This window comes from Galeopterus variegatus, unplaced genomic scaffold (genome assembly GCF_000696425.1).
Source record: "Galeopterus variegatus unplaced genomic scaffold, G_variegatus-3.0.2 Scaffold1372, whole genome shotgun sequence".
Lineage (NCBI taxonomy): Eukaryota > Metazoa > Chordata > Mammalia > Dermoptera > Cynocephalidae > Galeopterus > Galeopterus variegatus.
This window is the reverse complement of record NW_007727483.1, coordinates 37,889-52,890: the sequence shown is the minus strand read 5'-3', so window position 1 is coordinate 52,890 and position 15,002 is coordinate 37,889. Positions and strand designations below refer to the sequence as shown.

Below are 15,002 nucleotides of genomic sequence, written 5' to 3'. Positions count from 1 at the left end.
CACTCGGGAGAGTGCGGTGCTGATAACACCAAGGCCACGGGTTCGGATCCCACATAGGGATGGCCGGTTCGCTCACTGGCTGAGCGTGGTGCTGACAACACCAAGTCAAGGGTTAAGATCCCCTTACCGGTCATCTTTAAAAAAAAAAAAAAAAAGTATATTACCTAACTTTGCATTATTACTGCTTGCAATTAATTCATCTCTGAGATCATTTTTTGTCACTTACTTTAATCTAAACCTGCATTATAGTTCAAGTTCATTATCCACAAATATATTATAACAATCTACTTGTAAAGGATTATATGGTCAAATAAATTGGGAAACTCTGGACTGGTCTCTTGCAGCTCTAACAGTCTATAACATAATAGGGGTTCTTCACCCTGGCTGCACAGTAGAATCACTTGGGAACCTTTAAAAACTACTGGTTCCTAGGTCTCATCCCCCGGAAATTCTGGTTTTATTGTATGGGATGGGGCTACGGCATTAGTAATTTTTTAAAGCTCTCCAGGATCTATATGAGTTTATGGCTGTAATTAAAAATGAAAAATACAATCAGACAAGCAGTGTGAAGGATTCTACCCAGGGAGATGATTGAATTGCCTGGTGATCTGGGCATCTTGTAGACACTGCCAAGGTGTGCCCATGACCTTGAGGCTGCCCGGCTCTCAGCTCAGGGTTTACTCATTCCATATCAATGCTGGTGAGAGCTAGGCGTGTTGGACCCTCAAGCAGACTGCTCAATGCTTCACTGAAACACCCTTAGGCCCCATAAAGTTTGCTAGAAGGTGTTTCTTCACCCATAAATCAGGCTGGTTCTGTAAAAGTGGTGAGCCCAGCTGGGAACCATGCAGATATCCTGAGAGGAAGGAGAACAGAGAGCCAGCAAGACACTTGGACAAGAGCTCTGCCCAAAGACGGGAGACACTGCCTGGCTGCTCAGCCTGCACTCATTCTCTGCTGCTTCATTAAAGCCCCTCCTTGGCATCCCAGCCTGGCGGGTTCCGTGGTCAGCCAGCACCACATATTCTCTGTGACAATAAACATCTCATAGCTGCCAGCACTCTCGGTGGTGCCTGGGCTTCAGTTCCAGAGAATCTTTTCCCCCTTGGTTGGCAAGGCAGTGAACAGATGTCAGTGGGGGAGAATGAAGGGAGGAGTCAAAGGAAAGGAAAATCTTGGGGTTGGGAGAGATGAGCTGATAGTCTCAAAAGCTAGATGCTGCTTCTCCGTGGGCACACAAGCATTCCTTATGTATTCTGGAAAATGGAAGGATGGCTGCAATTTGGAGCTGTCTAGGAAACATTCTTATTATAACTTCGTCTTGACAGTACCCTCATCCAGGGATTTCAAAGGGCTTCATGGAATTTCATCTTCCTAGTTAATATTTAGTGATGGTGTATGTGATGGTGATCTATGCGCCAGGCATTTTACATGCATTATTTTGGATCCTCACAACAACCCTCTGAACTAGGTAGTGTTAACCCCATTTTACAGATGAGGAACTGTGCTCAGAGACATCACAGGCAGCTAATAAGTTCTGGGCAAGTGGGACTTAAACCCACAATTGCTGATTCCAAATCCCAAGATACTTTTCCTTAACACTGTGTCTTTCCATTTATCAAACGTAATGCATGTTCATCTGGGAAATTTTGAAAGACAGAACAGTATAAGGAAAAAAATAACATGCATTTCCATAATCCCATCACCTGGAGAAAACCATTGTTAACATTTTGGCATATACCACTTCAGCTTCTTTTTTATGTGTGTCTGTGTGTATGCTTCATTCTGGACAATACTGTACATGAAATTTTATACCTTGGTTTTTCATTTAGCATTATTTTGTGCATTTCCACATATCCTTATATATTTGTCTACAGAATGTTTTTTCATAGCTATATACTATTCTATCACATAGACCTAGCAAAATTTATATAACTCCCCTGTTATTGAATGTTTAAGTTATTTTCTTTTTTTTTTTTTTTTTGTCTTTTGTCTTTTTCCGTGTCCGGCAACGGATCGCAACCCTCAGTGTTGCCCTCCGCACCGGACCAGGGACCAGCAACGGGACCACAACCCTCCTCGGCGTTGCTCCCGTGCCTCGCTCAGCCAGTGAGCGGGAACCGGTCTGTATGTGGGATCCGAACCCTCGGGCGGGAGCGCCGCCGCGCTTCCCAAGCGGCGCACTATCCAGTGCACCACTGGGCCGGCCCCAGAATGTTTAAGTTATTTTCATTTTTCCAGTTAATATAAATAATCAAAAGATGCAGTGAGAATCCTTGCACAATTTTCCCCACAATACCCAATTATTTCTTTGGTATAAGGTCCTGGAAGTGGAATTACTGGGTCAAAGGAGACACACAGTACATGACAATAACAAGGCCTGTACTGCTAACAACTCTGAGACACTGCCTCCTGCAAGGGCAGAGAGTCCCCGAGGATATTACTGCAAGGAGACCTCAGTCACCTCAGGCCTCCTACTCCAGGAGAATAATCTGAGTTTGGTATTTTGCAGATAATGGGGATCAGACTATAAATTGTCAGGCAGCTAACTACACTGCTCTCAGAAGCAAATGATTCCAGTCAAAATAAAAACAGCTGATATATTCTTAAAACTCATCTCCTAGGGCCGGCCCGTTGCTCACTCGGGAGAGTGCGGTGCTGATAACACCAAGGCCACGGGTTCGGATCCTACATAGGGATTGGCCAGTTAGCTCACTGGCTGAGCATGGTGCTCACAAAACCAAGCCAAGGGTTGAGATCCCCTTACTGGTCATCTTTAAAAAAAAAAAAAAAAAAACTCATCTCCTCTTTGAGTACATTTTCCAAAGAAAAAAATATTTTTCTGATTTCTCCCCTAGATGCACTGCAGACCACTCTGAAGAATCTACACTATTTAAAAAGAAAAAATAATAATACAAGATATAGTCAACTCTCAAATGTCCCCACTCACAGAAAAGCAGGGGCATGAATAATATATTTAGCTTGGGAGAGCAACTAAATACACACAGCCAGGGACACATGGGCGGGTAGACTCTTGCTTTCTCTTTGTCACTGTGGCTTGGAGCCCCTCCTGGTCTGGCCTTCTTAGGAAGGCCCAGGACCTGGCTCTGCAAAGCAGGGAGGGGTTGAGGTTACCCAGGTCTCATCTGCCCATGGAAAATGAAAATTTGAACGTAGATCAAGAAAATCCACAGTTAATATTACATCTTCATTTTAACCATGCATTTTAACCTTCCCAAGACTCTCCAGTATCCAGTTCCTTAACCAACAAACAGGATGTGAGGGACTCCCCACCCAACCTCTACCAGGGGCTCCTTCTAAGTCAGGAGACACCTTACTCCCTCTCCTCCCGAACCACTCCCAGTTAGTTCCTCACCTGCGCTAGCTCTCTCACATACCCAGGGCCTTGCACAGGCTACTTCCTGAGCCAGGATTCTCTCCTCTGCCGTCTTCAACTGGCCAGCTCCAGGTCATCCTTCAGAACTTAGACATCACACCCTCCTGGAAGCTTCTCCCAGCCTCCATGCTTAGTTAGGTGTGCCTCTCCTGCCTTCCCTACATACCCTAGGCTCATCTCCACAGTGATATGATTCACTGCCCTCACCATTGGACTGGGGGCCTGCATTCTAGTTCAGCTCTCTATCACCAGAAGCCAGCACAGGGCCATGCCCAGAGTCAGGTGCTCAATAAATGTGTGACGGCTAGAAAAAAGGAATGAAGGAATTCAATTTAACAGGTATTTATTAAGTGCCTATTAGGTGCAAAGCATTGTTTTAGGAGCTGGAGACACAGCAGTAAAAACAGATAAAGATCCCTACCCTCAAGGAGCTTCCATTTTATAGAGGAGCTTACATTTTAGAAAGAGAGGGAGGGAGGGAAGGAGGGAAGAAAGGAAGGAGGGCAGCAGAGAGGGAGAGCTGCCTGATTGCTCAAACCTCCCAAGTTAACTGACTGATACCTAGTGGTTTTGTGCATGACCAGACCCAGCGCCTCTCACACAGAGTGCCTTGCCACAAGCTGCTTGTACAAATGCTTATTCAACACACCTCCTGTTTCTGGCATTTAGCCTTGTCTATTAAGATATTGCCATCTTGTGCACTCTAACTTGGAAACTTCAACGAGGGCTTATTTGAGTGAAATCAAGGAATTCTACAGAGCAGGGAAGAACTGATGACTTCAACCAGGAAGGCTAGGCCAGTGGTTCCCAACTGAGGGTAGAAGACTCTAGAGGGCCGTGGAGATATCACAAGAAGTCCATGAGTTTGCAGATCCACCAAGCATGGTCCACCTACTGAGTAAGCATACTCTTCACATGTGTGAAGATAAGATTATTATGTTTAAAACTACAAACTCATTAAAAGCATTGCTGAATTCACAGTAATATTCTGTCACTGTTTGGTTTTTGTTTTTACCATAGGGGATTCTAAAAGTCCAAATTCCATCCTTGGACCCCAAACCAGACTGAATGAAAGAATCCTCTGGGGTGTGAACTGGGGTCCTTGTTCCAGTTATCAAGCTCTCCCCCACCTGGAGAAGAAGATGACCCATGTCCAGGCATCACGTGCTGATGTGGTGGGAAATGAGATGCCTCCCCACCCAGACTGGGAGCTCTTTGAGGGGAGAGACTAAGGTCTTATTTACCTCTGGATCTTTAGCACCCTGCACTCAGGTGAGACAGGGCCCAGACAAACTTGTGCCTACTCTTCAAGGCTAGAAAATAATAATCTGAAGAAAAGATGATTTGAGGGGCCGGCCTGTGGCTCACTCGGTAGAGTGCGGTGCTGATAACACCAAGGCCATGGGTTCGGATCCCATATAGGGATGGCCGGTTCGCTCACTGGGTGAGCGTGGTGCTGACAACACCAAGTCAAGGGTTAAGATCCCCTTACCGGTCATCTTTTGTAAAAAAAAAAAAAAAAAAAGAAAGAAAAGAAAAGAAAAGATGATTTGAGGGGCCGGCCTGTGGCTCACTCGGTAGAGTGCGGTGCTGATAACACCAAGGCCATGGGTTCGGATCCCATATAGGGATGGCCGGTTCGCTCACTGGGTGAGCGTGGTGCTGACAACACCAAGTCAAGGGTTAAGATCCCCTTACCGGTCATTTTTTTTAAAAAAAAAAAAAAAAAAAAAAAGAAAGAAAAGAAAAGAAAAGATGATTTGAGGCCTTCAGAAAGGGTATAGAGCAGTGAAGCCAGTGAGCCTGTTAAGCTACTTAAGTACTAAAGGATAAGAAATCCATACCTTGGAAACATGTCTGCTAAATGCATTTTTGGGTAATAATTTTACTTTCCCCTTTCCCTTGGTTTTAAATAAAAGTGCCTTTTGAAATGCCAACTAGGCTCTACTTTACTATAATAAGAAAAGAGTCAGGATGCAGGTGTGTGGGGAGTAGTGTCCACAATTGGATTGAAAGCTACAAGGGAGAAGGCCAGCCCGTGGCTCCCTTGGGAGAGTGTGGTGCTGATAACACCAAGGCCACAGGTTCAGATCCCTATATAGGGAAATCCGGTTAGCTCACTTGGGAGAGCGTGGTGCTGACAACACCAAGTTAAGGGTTAAGATCCCCTTACCGATCATCTTTATTTTTTTTTTTCCTTTTTGTCTTTTTTACTGACCGGTAACGGGATCGCAACTCGATCATCTTTAAAAGAAAGAAAGAAAGCAAGCTACAATGAAGAAGAGCATCTTTATAGATGATAGAGAGATCAGGAGGGTTCACAATGAAAAGGTGATCTTCAGAGGACAGTGTCAGGGTCACTGTTCAGCCTCCCCTTCCCACCTGAAGATCCTTTTCCCAGAGCAATTTTCTACTCAAATCTTAAAGGAGACTATGTCTTGTTTTAACAAGGGAGGCTGTTGCTTCCCACCTATTCTCTCTGTGATGCAACGTTAACCTTCTTTCCTCCTCTCCAGCCCCAGCTCGCCCCCCAATTCCCAACTACAGAAACCCCAAGGAGCCTGTTCTTTAAAGCAAGCATCCCTCAATTACTAAAGGTAGCAGGAGTCATTTTTCATCCTGGACAAGTTCCAGCTTGAGAAAATGCCAAGGCAGTGACTCTCAATGAACAACAGACCTTGAACTTAGTGTCACTGCAGAGGGCAGGGCACCGGCCTGGATGTCAGAAGGCCTGGCTTTTAGGTTGAGGTCTCCTGTCACTGACCCACTGCGTGAACTGGCCAGTGCCACATTCCCGAATATGCAGATTAAATACATGTTTAGGCCACCAACAACAGAAGTATAAGGGAGGGAGAGAGAAAGAATCTAGTAAGAAGCTACTCTCATTTCAACATACATGTGAGCTTTGAGTCATTTCAAAAAAGTAACACGTTATTTGAAGGTTTAGTATTGCTTTCATTTGGAATTATACAAGAGGAGGCACTAAAATATCTTTTCAGCATTCAGGGCTACTGAAGATCTTGATACGGCAGGGAGCCTTTGGACAGGTCCCTTCCATTTTCTGGGCCTGGGTTGTTAGGTGTTACAACGCTCACAAGTTAATGACTGAATTTTTTTTTCATGCCATGTAGTGTGAACGGACTCCACCCAAGTTAGAGAGCTACAGGAACAGATGACGTAAATGCGCCACTCTCCTCCTGTAACCTAATCAACTTCATCAAGGTCAAAGTTGAGCCCAAGAGCCATAATTTGAATCTTCTCCTATTTAATCTACCATTCCAACATCCTGACACTTTTATCGCTTTAGCTGTTCACTTGTCTAAAAAAGGAGAAGATTAAATTTCTTGTGGAGGAAATTCTAGTGGACATTTTGGTATCCAAATTTCCAGGGAAGATGTTTTCAACACATGGAAATACTATGAAGCAGACCAGGAATTTCATGGTATTTAAAAAGAAAATGGAAAGAGGGGGGGGCAGGGAAAGAAAAAAATAAAAGAGAAAATGGATTCGCTTCCCTTCCCCATTCTGTCAACCCACTGTCCCAAGGGCCTCTGGGGATGTCAGGTAAGACAGAGACAAAGTGAGCCCAGGCAGAGTGTTTGTTCCAAGTCTCCAAAGATCCCCCCTGCTCCACCCCACTCAAGAGACCATCTCCCCTCCTCATTAGCAAGGAAGGTCAGACTCAGGGCCTACAACACCTCATCTGATGGCAAACTAACTGCAGTCTAAGAAGTGCGGTTTTCATTTTTTCATCTCTGTATAGATTACAACAGTCTCCCCTCGCAATGGAATCATGATTTAAACATAAATAAGCCAGCTCTCCTTTCTGATTTGGAGCCAGAGTTGCCACAAAGTTAGAAAACAAAGAGGCAGGAATTTTACGTAAAGATGAAGAGGGAGTTTCCACCATGGACCCAACTGAGCTGTATTCAAGCAAAAATAATTGCAAGAAGCAACAGCATCTTTCCCACAGCAAGTTCATGAGCTAGTGTAACATGATAGCTCTCCAGTGTTATTAAACATACCTAGAGTTATCTAGTGCTTCAGTGACTTCCTTGATCGCAAAGGAGATATTATACCCCTAGGCAATGGCCTGATTGCTTTTGTAATTCTCACCTAAGCACCTACAAACATTAAATAGATCTCCAAGGGAGGAGTGGGAAAGCTTGGATTGACTCAGCATATGGCGGCAGACATGGAGCTATTTCCCACTGGCTCTGACCCTACCATTCTTGAGATGAAGAGCACAGAGTACAGGCCACGGATGCCATGAAACGGGTCACATTCAAAGCCAGAAGTAGGGAAAAACTCAATTTATAGGCAGGGTCACGCTAGAGTGTGGCAACTGCCACAGATCCACAACCAGAGGGGTCTGGTTCAGTCCTGTAGTGCAACCTCTCCTCCTCCCGGCCCTGTCCCCCACCCCATACCAGTTACAAGACCTTCTAGGGCAGTCTCAAAGGGGTTCAAGTTACCAAAGAACAGCCTTGAGGGGGGGGGATGTTGCCAGGCAACCAGCCCAGCCTAGTCCCACCCCTGTAACCTTGAAGGTGGTTCGGGCATGACCCATGATTTTGTAGAGAAGCACCTTATACTCTTTTAGCATCCACTTTCTCCTCCTCCACCTCTCTCCTCTCCCTGTTCTCCTCCTGCTGCTACTCAGGGTCCCAGCCCAGAGTGTAGGCAATGGGCCAGTCTGACTTGCCACTACTCAGTCCATCAGTGGCAGCCAAGTTGTCCCTGCAGGGAGGCTACAAGCTGCTGTCAGCTGTCATTCACTCTGGCCATGTCCCTTCCAAACCTTCCTCCCTCCTTCCTAGGTTTCTCCTGCCCTCATGGTGGAAAGAAATACCTAGAGGAAGAGTTTGGGGTAAATCCAGCCAGATGGAGAATATGTAGGGTAACATGCCGACCAGGAGTGCTGACCCCAGTAAAGAGTGGGAGTGCTAGGAGGAAAGGGCACAGAAAAGGAAAAAGGGCAAGACCTGACATGCTTGTTTGTTTGTTTGTTTATGGTCAAAATCTAATATTCAGCCTGCTGAACACCTTGTTGAAGCTTATGCCTGAGTGAGGAGGGGGTGGCCAGATGGTGCACTGATTATCCTCCCCAGCTCTCTTTGCATTTGGCACTTATGCTCAGACCATTGCTGAGAAGGCCTAATTTAATTGCTACACAATCACAGCTCCTGAAGAGAAAAGTGCGCACTGGGAACCTTAAGGGGAGTCAAGAGTAGGGCTATTAGACCAGAAAATGGAAAATCAGACCTTTTCGCCAGCTTACTTTTGTGTTCCGTTTATGCAGCAATCCCCTGGGTGCCTCTGAGCCAAGCAAACCATGTACATTCTCAAAGGCAAGAGGCCACACTGACGATGAGAGATGGCCACTCTCCCAGCTCTTACAAACTTCCAGGAAGCCAAACCAATGGCAACATAAGAATTGCTCCCTTCCTCTAAAAGATACCCATTTCATAAAGCCATCTCTTTCTAACTCAGCAGATCACCAGAACAGGTTAGGTCCAAGGTGACTTGGTGAAGCCATTCCCTTCCATGGAAAGAGCTCGCTGACTCAGCGGACAGGAAGGTACGAGCTGGAAAAGCAGAGCCTCCTCCCTGCCCTTGACTTACCCTGCTGAACTTAGTAGGTGGCTCTCTGCAAGCTGTGCGGGGATTTCGAAAACTACTCCCCTAAACTGACTTACCAAATTTCTCCTAGACTAATCCCGGTAAGCAGTGAGACCCCAGCAAAAATTCAAAAAAACCTGAAAAATCAAAAAAAAAAACAATGCCCTTTTTACCCCCTTTGTTAACTGAGCTTTCCTGGGGCTCCCCCATGTCCCCTGTCTACATTCCATCTGTGGCTCACCTTCCTTTTCCCACAGGACCTAGTTCATTTTTCTCCATCTCAGCCATCTACCTCAGAGGTCAGAGACCTTTATGAAGAGTTGTACCAGGGGCCTCTGACTCCTGTCCTGGAAAGGCGTAGATGGGGTGAGGTCTGTAACAGAAAGGGGCTGACTCAGGCAATTCTTTCCCAAGGCAGCTGGAGGCTTGCCCTCAAAAGTCACCCAGTAGCTATCTTCTGCCTCCATCTGAAACTTTTTGGCCACACTGCTCCTCCTCTCCCCTAACATTCTGGAGGCACCTATTGGCCCTGGTACCTGGCATGCCCCAGCTGTGGTCAGCATTTCCAGCATATTCAGTCCCCTTGCTTTCAGCAGAAGTCCCATACTCTAAGGGAGCACTGCATTTCCACGTAGAAGATCCCCCATTTAAAGTGTTGGGATCCAAAGTAGTAAAGAAAAGGGCTCGCCTTGCCCGCCTACCCTCTCACGGGTCCTGCGTGCTCATTAACGGCACCACTGGGACCTGGCTTTTCTCAGGCATGGCTGATTCCTAAAGCGAATGCACTTCAGGAAACTGATGACAGTTCCTTTAAAAGGTTCTCATCAGCAAATCCGTGCCGCCGGACCCCAGCAGTGGGGGGAGGGCCAGGGGCAGTCTCCCCTCCCCCCTTCCCAGCCACTCCCTGACACAGCAGCCCTGAACGTGCCTGGAGGAGCAGGAGGGAGGGCGCTCAGCACTCAATTGCGAGGTGCGTTCACGCTGCAGCGCGAAGTTGCACAGATTTAAAGCTAGTAGGCACTGCCTCCCGGCTCCTGCCGCCGCGTAGGTGGCGGGCGGCTCCAGCGCGCTTTCCGAAGTGGCCGAGCTCCTAGACCGGAGCAAAGACGCCAGCAGCGCGGCCATTTGGTTCCCGACGCCGCGACGATGGGGACGCCTCAGGCCTGGGGGTGGCGCCGATGTCGTCAGGGTCCCGGCGACACCTAGGGACCCCGCGCCCCCGCTCCCCAAATCCCCAGGAGGCGGCTGCCAACCCCAGTGCCGGGAGCCCCGAGGGCACAGGGTCACTCAGGATGGCGCGACCGGGTCCAGGAGCAGGAAGTTCCAGCGGTAGAGCGGCGGGGAGGGGTGGTGTCAGGAAAACGGGATCCCCTCACTCCCCGAAGGGAGGGAAGGGACGGAGAGAGGCGGTGACGGGGTGGGTGCAGACCTGGGCGCCTAATGGCGCCCCCAGAGGCGGGGTAGACGCGGGGCCATGAGCCGCCGGGAGCCGTTTACCTAGCTCTTCCTCCTCGTCCTCCGGGCCAAGCAGGCGGCAGGGAAGGCGGCGGCGGAGGCGCACGGTGCGCCGGTATAGGCTGTCGGTGCGGCGTCCCAGGGCCAGCAGGTGCCCCTCGAGGTCCTCAAGCAGAGCCAGCGAGTGGCCACAGAGGTCGGCGAGCTGCCGGAGCAGGCTGAGCGCGGCCAGGTGGCTCACGTCACGGAGCTCTGCCGGCGGCTGCGGCGGATTGCGCGGGCACAGGCGCTGGGGCCGAAGTACCTTGCTCTTCAACTCTTCTGCCTTGCCTCCTCCTCCCTCGCTATGCTACTTCGGGATCCCCCCACCCACCTTTTTTTTTTCTTTTGCGGTCAGAGATTCGCAGATTAATGCTTGATCCGGGAGAGGAGGGAAAGGGAAGTAGGAGTAAAAAAGAGCGAGCTGGAGCGTGAAAGAAGGAATGTCTGCGTGAATGGGGCGGCGGGGCGGGGACGGGTAGAGGGGGTTAATGTTCGGTACAGGATGTGTGCCCGCGTCCTCCTGCGGAGCTCGAGCCCCAGTACTGATGGTTAAAGTTGTTTTCTGCTTTCTTTTTAACTTCAATTTTTTCTTCGTAAATACTAAAAATTCAAGCGCACCCGCGCCCACATCAGCGAGTAACCAGCGGAGACCGACCGAATGGTCTGACTTCATTCATCTAGCTTTCCTTCCCCAAACATATACCCGGCGCCATGCATGGGCTAGACCAGACTGAGTACAGCCTTCTAGCGCTCAGGAGCTTGAAGTAAGGGGGACTACTCGTGTGGGCAGTGTCTCTGGGGAATCCCACAGTGCCTGGACATTGTAATGAATGGATGAAAACAAATCCATTTTCTGGAACAATAGATTCAAGGAGGATAGAGGGACACCACTCCATATTTTATGCAAAAGAGAGCCCAGAACGTCCTCCTGGTGGGGCCCACCAGATGGGATGGGTTCCTTTCCTGGCCATACTGGGCTTTTGGGATGCTCTCCGAGGAGAGAGTACAGGAACTTTCAGTGCTGGCAACCCTGTGGTCAAGTCCTGATTTCTCTTCATTCTAGAAGGTAGAAAAGAGGGGAAAATTGTCCTCAGAAAACCAGAGTGTTTTAGTGTGTGTATGTCCTTGTGCACCTGGGGAGTTTCCACAAAAAACACTTAAGTTCAACACACTGAGCTCCCATCTGATTCTCTTCTAACCCACTCCTTTGACTTCGGTGTGCTTCCATTTCTTTCTTCTCATAATTCGCTCCTTATCTTTCCTCCTACAAATGTTCACATCCTTATAATCCCTTATACTCTATTAGTAAAACACTTTGAACAGAATACCTGTGTCTGCACTAATGATCCTGAGTGTGGCTTGTTTTTATTTATTCCTTCAGAGAATTAATTGCCCCTTAAGCAGTTCAAGAAGGCTCTACAACTAGTATATCTCAAAATTGCTAAAATAATAGATTTTAAATGTTCACACAACAAAAAATAAGTATTTGGGGTGATAAATATGTTAATTAGCTTGATTTAATCATTCTACAATGTAGGTGTATACATATATCAAACATCATATTGTACCCCATAAATATATACAATTTTTTTTTTTAAAAGATGACTGGTAAGGGGATCTCAACCCTTGACTTGGTGTTGTCAGCACCACGCTCAGCCAGTGAGCAAACCGGCCATCGCTATATAGGATCCGAACCCGTGGCCTTGGTGTTATCAGCACCGCACTCTACCGAGTGAGCCACGGGCCGGCCCTTATACAATTTTTTGTCAATTAAAAATAAGGTAAAGAAAAGAGTAATCAGATTACCCATTTCAGTAAATAGTTGTTCTTTGTTTAGTACATTAGAACATGGATACTATAAAAGTTGCATTCTAATTAAGAATCAACAAATGGGCAAAAGACAACATCCTTTCTGAACTGTAAAATCCAGTTGCTGAATGAGAACCCCAAATTCCCTATTCGGTGAACTCAAACTTAAGCCAAGAGAGTGACTGGCAGGAAGCAGGGACTTGGCTGGACTCTCCAGGGATACTTTTCCTTGAACTATGAGCTGTTTAGACTAATCTCGACTCAGCAGCAGAAGAAATGAGGTACGAACAGATTGAAAGAGATTGTGGGCAGAGCTTTGCTGCCTGAGCACAGCAGGCCTGGGCAGGGCCTGGTGCCTGAGAGCCCTTCACTACTTCGATTCCTGAAGCTGATGAATCTTTCAGAGCTCTATAATAACAAGCTCAACTCCAAGCAAATCGGCTTTAGCCCCACACCCTTCCCCCGCTGCCTAGTCCACTCACTCCAGCCTCTTCAATGAGATGGCCCTGGCTTTCATCAAGGAAACATCAAGGATTTGCATTGGAACCACCTCAGAGCAGAGCCCCTCCTCCCTTCCCAGGACCAGAGCGGGACTGCATGTATGATGGAAAATGTCCAGAGAATATGTCTTCACCTTCCTTATTTCCTGTCTCTTCCCAACAGTAAAGGTGAAGACCTCAAGTGAGGGGCTGCCTTAGAGTCAAGAGGCTGGCCTGGATGTAGAGAGCACCAAGGGAAAGAGCACAGGGGGCCTGGCTGTGGTCTGTGGAGGAAGAGTTGGGGTCCTAGGAATGTCACCCCAAGCTGAAGCCAAGCTCATGGGGCAAGAAAGCATCTAAGGTGAAGGGTCCTCTCCTGTGCTGCCACATCACTCTCCAGCACAGCATCTGGCATAATGTACTGGAGGGTAATCTGATCATCCTTGTTTAATAATAATAATGATATTTCTTTGTAATACTATTGTCTCCCCCACTAGACTGTTAAATCCATGAGAGCAGGAACCATGTTTGTCTTATTCACTGCCAGATGCCCAGTGCCAAATCCATTAACTGGCACACAGTCGGCGCTCAGAAACTGTCTGCTGAATGATGAATAAATGAAGGTGTATAGGCAGAGCCAGATATGAAGAGCCTTAACTAAAGGATTTAACTTGGCCAAAGGGGAATAGAGAGTCATTGTGGATTCTGGAGCAGAACAGTGCCTAACACAAGGAAGGAGGTGCTTAAGAACTTTTCATGTGGAGGCCAATGTTGCTACACCCCACGTGCACCCACATCCCCAGGGCCAAATAGCCAGTAAGTGCTCCAGGAATTAAACATTTCCTTTGATTTGCCTATAAACTTTGTCAGTACACATTCAAAAGAAGAGAGAGGGAGGGAAGGTGCAAAAGAAATGGAAGGCCCTCAACAACCAAGCCAGATCCGAACTGTGGGGTACTTCCTACCCAGCTACCAACTTCCAGGCTCCAGGCCTGTAGCAGTTTATCCTGTCACCATGCTCGGAGTTGCAATCTGAGCCTAAGCTGGGCTCACCTGTGGAATCGGATATGGATCTGGCCTAGAAGCAGAGACTGAGAAAGAATGGCCAGAGAGGCAGGAAGGAAATGGGAGAGTTGACCACTCATAACCAACCAGACTCCTGCTATCCTTCCCACCTCCCATCCTGCCTACCTAGCTGCTGCTGAGAACCTAGAATTTCAATAAAAAACAAATTTGAAAGAATACGTGATATAGGATATGCCATTTCTCCTCTTTCAAGCTGACACAGCTACAAAATGACAATTTATGAGCATACCTCATGCAACTCACCTAGCTTCCCAGGACATCGCTCAGTCTTATTTCAGGATGAGAAACAAGAAAGCTGCTTCCATGTTGCTACCTCTCAAATACATCCAAATAGTAGCAATGTGGTGGCTTAGAAGGGATGCTGGTTTTCTAGTTGACTTTCCTCCATAGTCAATCAATTGGTTTATCTAAGTTTGAAGAATATACAGTTCATCCACATCCCTTCCTACGAGACTGAGTAAAGACGCTTTCATTATGAATGGAAAAAATATATAGCCAGTAGGGGGATGAAAATGATGCTCATCAGTACCAACTCTAACATTCTGTTGTTCCGTGATTCTAAGTGCCGTACCAAGAATTGGCAAACACTAGATGGACTCTTCTTTTTTTTTTTTTAATGTCATTTACCCTTTGTGATATTAATGCTTGGCTCTGCAGTTAAGAACACAAGTAAACTCACCTCGGACAGGCAGCCTAGTTTCCCAAAGAAAGTGAACTGGCAGCTTTTCAATCAGAATTGAGCCTATAATTCAATTAACAGTGCAGACAATATCGATGTTAATCAATGCTACATTCTGAAAAGAATGGGAGCACTGAGTGGATCAGTGCTTCAAGATTTGAGAGAAAAGAACACACTTCTGCCTTTGAGGCAACAGAGGCTTCCCTGAGCAGGGAAGGGTGCAGTCCCAGAGTTGGGCCTCCAGGGGTGGACTGGAAACTTACAAGGCCATCAATCACCTCCTAGGGCAATAGGCCTGAGAGCCAAAGACAGCTCAAGGTCCTAAAATAAATTCCTTTTAGCCCAGACTCAATGTTTCTCTCTCTATCTATCTATCTATCTATCTATCTCTCTCTCTCTCTCTCTCTCTCTCTCTCTCTCTCTCTCTCTCTCT

The 15,002-nt window shown here is 47.2% G+C and overlaps 1 protein-coding gene across 1 annotated transcript in view; it reads right to left on the bottom strand.

Annotated features, from left to right (window-relative positions):
• Window positions 1–15,002, bottom strand: part of NHSL2 (NHS-like 2) — a 257,924-nt gene that overhangs the window by 240,803 nt on the left and 2,119 nt on the right. Inside the window, exon 2 of the mRNA XM_008576611.1 lies at window positions 10,517–10,763. Coding sequence (XP_008574833.1) covers window positions 10,517–10,763 — 247 coding nt within the window. The remainder of the gene's footprint in view (window positions 1–10,516; window positions 10,764–15,002) is intronic.